The following is a 6838-nucleotide window of genomic DNA, read 5'->3' as shown; positions in this document are numbered from 1 at the left end:
GACTTTTTAGACAAAATGTTAAGTTTGTTGGGTTTTTTTGAACAAACAAAACATGATTGGGTTTTTTTGAATGGTTTAGAAACTTCGTTGGCTTTTAAGACATTTTCCCTTATAAAATTTATCTTAATTTTCATATCGTATTATAGTATTATTGGTTCCCTTGTGATGTGGTCACATGTTTCCTTTCAAAAAGTACAGTTGGACATAATCATATGAATATCATAAATTAATACTATATTATTTATCTCAATTTAGTAAGTACATGGACATATATAGAAAAAAGAATTTTAAACAAAAATGATTTACGTAATATCACATTCTATCTGACGTAACCAATAATCACTAGATCTAGTAAAAGAAAGCTAAAGCTATCGCCAAGAAAGTGAAGGGTACCACAGCGGTGAAAGATGGAGCAGAACTGGGTGATGGTGGTGGTAGAATAGTGTTATCTGTGGGAGAAGGGGCGTTACTGCCTGAGGGAGATTGGCTGAAGGCGGGTGGTGATACTGGGCTGGCATCCTCGGAAGAAGGGGCAGGGGAGGAGGTTGGTGGTGGGGTTATTGTGGAGGGAGCAGGGGTTGGGGTTGGTGGAGAAACAGGTGCCGGTGTTGGTGATGGAGCAGGGGTGGCAGACGCAGCGGAGACGTTGATGGTTAACTTCTGACCAATTTGGCAATGAGTGCCAACGGTGCAGATGTAATAGTGAGTGCCAGGTGCGTTCAAGGTGACTCTAGCGGGACCGTTGGTGGCAATGGAGATGGGGTTGGCGGTGGTGCATGGAGCGTACGCCGCCTGAGCCACTTCAGCAACGTTATGGAATCCGGTGGTGAAGTTAAAGAGAAGAACATCGCCGACACTGAAGGTCTGACCTGATGCCCAGGTGGTGTAAGCAGAAGGTCCGTTGGGAGGAATATTCCAACCCAAGGCGTCGCCGACCACATGGGTAGTCTGAGCCGCCGTGTCGTGAAACTGTACAGATGCAAGCATGAGCGCCATAATCACCACCAAATTGATCTTTAAACCTGACATTTTCTGTCCTTTAACTTGTTGTAAAGAGAAATCTCAGATGATTATTTGAATTCTTGAAAGGTTTTGAAGGTTGATGTTGATTTGAGAAGTTGGCTGTGTTTAGGCTATAATTTATAGGGAAACAAAGGCATGTGGAGTCGATACAACGAAAAGAAGAAGTCAATAGTTTTTGATTCACGCGGATAATTTTGGTTTGTTTCTCTTTTGAGTTGTTCCAACTTTTTTTCCACTATGTTATGATCTGTTCCAAGATAATATATTTGTAGCGACCTTTTTCATATATTTTTCTATATATGAGTGTTTGTTATTTTTAGTGTGTAAGTTTTATTAATTGGAATCTCCACACTATAATCAATAAGAATTTGGGTGTGAATGTGTGATGATTTGTCACGTTAATAAGTGTTAAAATTAAAATAATATATTGGTTTGACTCCTTGACACCATGACTGATTCAATATTAACTTTTAAATAGATTTTTTTTTTTGAAATGTAGACGTGTTTTTTCAAATTGATGGAGAAAATGGATAGAATCCAATGGAAGCTTCCAGCAGTCAAAATGAGCTATATTTGATTCAACGTCCCAATTCCTTACAAGTTACGACTCACGTACGTATTTGCATGTTTTATCAGTTTACATATAAATCCATTGATTTCTGTTATACAGGTCTTTGTGATAGCAAACTAATGGTAAATCTTAAAATATTAATCTTTTATTTAATTTCGTTTTTATTTAGTAAATAAATATTATTTTAAATTTAGAAATTATTACTTTATCAAAACTAAAAAAGATAAAATATACGTATAACACAATTTGAAAAATGGATGAATGTAGCGATGTGATGTTGATGTGTCAACAAAATAATAAAAGATAAATGATGAAAACAACATATTGTCTTAGAGGATGAGAATACATGACACTTGACATTACGGTTGCTTTCCTGTGGTGGTGCGGTAAACACCACACCAACCATGTGTCGTAGGTTGGTTGTGGGATGGGTTACAATGAAGTTCTACCACATGGTAAAAACAAACACATCATTCAAAGGTAATACTTTCAATATAAAAATATATGTTGTGGAGGGTTGGAGGGTGTAGTATGACACCCACCAATTTTATAGGACGAAGAAATATGACAAAACTAAAATAGTGTTAAGATGTGATATGCCACAAATTTATTGATAGTTTTTCCAATGGATAATGACTTAAAAGGGTAATATATTCTTCGATTTGTACACATTTAGTCACCGAGTTTATTTTTTGTTAACATTACTCCTTCAACTTGTTCAACTGTACACATTCAGTCCTTATGACCGGTTATTTCAGGTTAACCGGTAAAAATGTCTTATAATAAGGTAATATATTTATCATTTTGTACACATTTAGTCCTTAATAATTTTGTACACATATAGTCCTTAATTTTTTTTGTTGCAAAATAATTTATTTTTATTTTTGTACTCATTCAATACTTACGAATGTTTTCTTTAATTTTTTCTCACAACATCTTACATGGAACAATCATTAACAATGTGTTTTAGGCTTTTGTTGCTTATGTTCATTGCGATCTCGACTACTTGGTTGCTTAGGTAATGTGTTTTGAACGTCATAACTTTTTCATACTATCTCGGATTTTAACGATCTTTATATCTATGCGTTTGTATTTTAGTCTACTACAACTTTCGTTTAGATTACTCTCATTAAAAAGTAATATATTTTTTAATTACGATCTTTATATCCATACGTTTTTTATGAATGCATGTATGGATGTTTTTTTTATAAAATCGTAAGTAAAAACATATTATATTTTAACGGGAGTAATCTTAACGAAAATTATAGCAGACTTAAAAACGAACATGTAGATATAAAGATCGTTAAAACCAGATATTGTATGAAGAAGTTACGACATTTGGAATACAAAATCTAAGCCAAACCACAAGACCTATGCAACCAAGTAGTCGAGGCCGCGATGGACATAAGCATCAACAGCCCCAAACACCTCATCAATCAGGGACGATCGCAGGATTTGATAGTAGGTGTTTCCGGTAAGTAGAATATATATATATATATATATATATATATATATATATATATATATATATATATATATATATATATATATATATATATATATCGAAAAATATCAAAAAATTTACACTGCATACAGAAAAAACAGGGGCTGTCGGTGCCATTGCGGGCACCCAAAAAGAATCGTTGCTGTCATGAATGACAGTCTCATGCTAGATGTCGTGAGAAAAATCCTAAATAAATCATTCATAGTATTGAATTGGTACAAAAACAAAAAAATGACTTATTTTGAAACAAAAAATATTAAGGACTAAATGTGTACAAAAATACTAAGGACTAAATGTATACAAAATGAGAAATATATTACCCTAATAAGTTATTTTTCCCGGCTAACCTGCAGTAACTGGTCATAAGGACTGGATGTGTACAGTTTAACAAGTTGAAGGGGTAAATGTGGACGAAAAAAACTTTGTGACCAAGTGCGTACAAATCGAAAAATATATTACCCTTTTAAGTCATTATCCCTTTTTCCAATGAGTATGCTCTTTATGCCCCCGTCGCCGGTAATAGTGTTGTCGGTAATAACATTTTTCATTTTTTTTAATTTTTTGTTAATCAACAATTTTTTGTACAAAAAAACCGATACATAACGACATTAAATGCATAAAAAAAATTACATAATATCGAATTAGGAACAAAATAGTGTAACGACATTATATATAATTAATTTCATACCAAAATAAACAACCAATGTTTTATAATTACAACAAGATAGTACAAAGTGTCAGGACAAGTCTAACATACAAAAAACAAACTAATTATTCGACGAACAATCTATGTTCCCGTCGTTTCATCATTGATCTTTCCCCGATTGAAAAAACACATAAAGCTCATCCCTATACTCCAGGTCGTTGAGCATTGCCCGAAGATTTTCTAACTACATAATAAATAACAACATATATAAACTTTTAAGTTAAATTATCAAACATAAACAAAAAACTACCGATGTACATTGCTATTTTTATACTAGGGACAAAAAACCAAAGTACATTTCTATTTCTTGCACTTGAAATAGAAACATAATTACAAAATCAACTTGCATTTATCGATGTCAATGTACATTGATATTTTTTAATTATTGACAAAAAACCAAAGTACATTGCTATTTTTTGCACTTAAAACATAAACACAATTACAAACATAATTACCAAATCAACATGCATTTATTGATCATTATATAGATACATGAGACTTTGAAATTAAAAAATCTATTTTTTTGTGCTAAAGAACCTTAAACACAATTACCAAAATAACATGCATTTATTGATGCTAAAAAACCAAAGTACATTGCTATTTCGTGTATTTGGGACAAAAAACCAATTACCAAAGCTATTAGCAAATAATCACCGTAAACCAAAATTACCAAATCTACATGCATTTATTGAAATTAATTAATATTGTTTTACATGTGATAGTTGTGATGACCGTGATGGTGGTTGCGATGGTTGTGCAATCGGCGAGATAACAGAAGGTTTTTGGCCGATGCCTCTGATATGGTCATGTATTTCACCTAATACTCTCTCGAAAGTAGCTCTTTCTTGAGCGGGTGTTAATTCTCTTTCACTTTCTGGCCCTTGCGTTTGTTCTAAGAGCTCTTCCACTAAGTGATTCTATGTTTTCCAAAAGTGATTAACAATTAAGTATAAATAAACACTTAATTATATGATAAAATTATAATTAAATACTTACGTATTGTTGTTGTACCTTGATACTAACAAATACATCATTCCTATCGACATGAGCCTTGTGAAAGATTTCCACTCTCTTCGGGTTTTATTTAAAATTAAAAATTAGATTATACTTTTAAAAAATTACAAATAGCATATGCTACCTTCTTATAGCAAGTACTGTTGTACCAGCTTGATTCCCCACAGTTCATGGTCGTTTTCATTTCACAGACTTTTTTGTTGCTTTCTGAAGCAGTTATGTGTTAACCGTTTGAAAATACTCAACTATTTTCCTCAATTTATCAACCCACATATCATGTAGGAGTTGGCTAATGCTCTTGGGATATCCTCATACCCTCCGACTTGCAAAAAATATTCTTTTGCATCAGCTTTACGCTCTTGATAACCTTTTAACAAAGCCACGTCAAATCTCTCTAGAAGCATAGCAACATCTGGATCCCGAGACATCCCATCCAAATCAATGTTTTTCTACATGTAACATCCCAATATCAAGTATTTTTATAATTTCTTTTGTCTTTATCAAAAGTGGCACAATTGGTCCCTTAAGGAAAAAGGCTTGCATTATGGTCGTACATAGGGCGTACTTAAGTGTACGCACAACATACTCATGCAGCATGAAATCACGGGTGATCAGCTAGTATGTCGGGCGTACGTGTGGTATTTTGGGCGTACTAGCCTAGACTTCAAACCCTTCTCTTAAGGGTTTCTCCCTATTTGAAGAACATTATCTCCCCATTTGATCATCCTTATCAGCCACCATTCCCTCCCTAAACCCTAATTTCAAGTTTGTGTTGCTTGTGTGAGTTTTGTAAGCTTATTGAGTGTTTTTAGTGCATTTTGTTGATGATGGAGCCAAGAGAAGAAGGAGAGAGAGCTTTCAAGCTTGTAGATCCATGAACCTTTTCTCTTGGTGCATCATTTTCAAGTATAAATGTGACATCCCAAAAATCTCGGCCAGAAAAGACCGTTTTTCATTTATGCTTTAAAAATATTTTCAGAGTAAATCCTTTTGATTTGAAAGAGTTGCGGAATTTGTTCCCAAAAACAAAACATGATAAAACAATATTTACCAAAGCATTTCATAAAAGAAATGTATTTTTCATTCTATAATCAAAACTCGGGGTGTCATGTTCCGATACAGACCAATAAACATAAACGATAACATTACAAGTCATTCAACAAATATATACATATACAGACTTGTAAACAAAACAACTGATGGTTCATCCATCTCATGCCCTCGCGCCACTTCTTGTAATACAAATAAAACTGAGTGGGTCAGGCTTGGGAGCTTGGTGAGCATATAGGGTTTTCAACCCACAATAAATAATCATATTTAATTTTCACCAACCAACAATAACCCAATTACCCATTCCCGTTATTCTCACTTTATGTCCCTAAAACAACTAACACAAGGGACCTAGTCTAAGAATATTTCATCGGGGCGACAACACATGCTTCGGGGGTACCTCAGCAATATAAGTCAAATAAGGCAACCATGAGGGGGATGGAGTACAGCGAATGAACACCCAAATTCATTAACACCTACAGGTGACGAACCTGCTAATGTTTCTACAAGACTATCTAGAAAAGTATGTGGTCGTCATCTAAACGCCGCTAGATGACTAAATCAAACAACAACGAGGCCTCTCATCTGTTTATTACACACCAACTATCTACCCATGTTCTACCCAACATATTAGTTGATAAAAATATACATTTTTATACATAGTTTAAAAACCTGTATAGCATGCTTTAATCAACACAAAATCCACATAACAGATGAGGCACACACACATAACACATATCTCATAGAGAATAGATCATATCTATGAGATAGAAGAGAGTGAATACACATTCACACATATAAACAACAATATACCATACACATAGCACGTATTATATATAAAATACTTAATATTTATGTGTTAGAAGAAGGTAACTACACACTCACACCTATAAACAACAATATACTTAATACACTCGAACCAAACTTGTATTATTATCGTGTTTATGAAAGGTAGTATACACTCACTTGA

At 33.7% G+C, this 6838-nt stretch overlaps 1 protein-coding gene across 1 annotated transcript; it reads right to left on the bottom strand.

Moving 5' to 3' along the window:
* Nucleotides 1-213: 213 nt before the first annotated feature.
* LOC111881904 (cucumber peeling cupredoxin) lies at nt 214-1134 on the bottom strand. The gene has a single exon (XM_023878292.3). It carries the CDS (start codon nt 1027-1029, stop codon nt 349-351), a length of 681 nt encoding a protein of 226 aa, XP_023734060.1. The 5' UTR covers nt 1030-1134; the 3' UTR covers nt 214-348.
* Between the last annotated feature and the right edge of the window lie 5704 nt (nt 1135-6838).

The sequence above is a fragment of the Lactuca sativa genome, chromosome 5, assembly GCF_002870075.4.
Source record: "Lactuca sativa cultivar Salinas chromosome 5, Lsat_Salinas_v11, whole genome shotgun sequence".
Classification (NCBI taxonomy): domain Eukaryota; kingdom Viridiplantae; phylum Streptophyta; class Magnoliopsida; order Asterales; family Asteraceae; genus Lactuca; species Lactuca sativa.
The sequence above is the reverse complement of the archived record's forward strand: the minus strand, read 5'-3'. Positions and strand labels throughout refer to the sequence as shown.

Excerpts from the sequence above, each read along its gene's own strand:
- LOC111881904 (XM_023878292.3), bottom strand. The coding sequence starts at position 1,029 with ATGTCAGGTTTAAAGATCAATTTGGTGGTGATTATGGCGCTCATGCTT.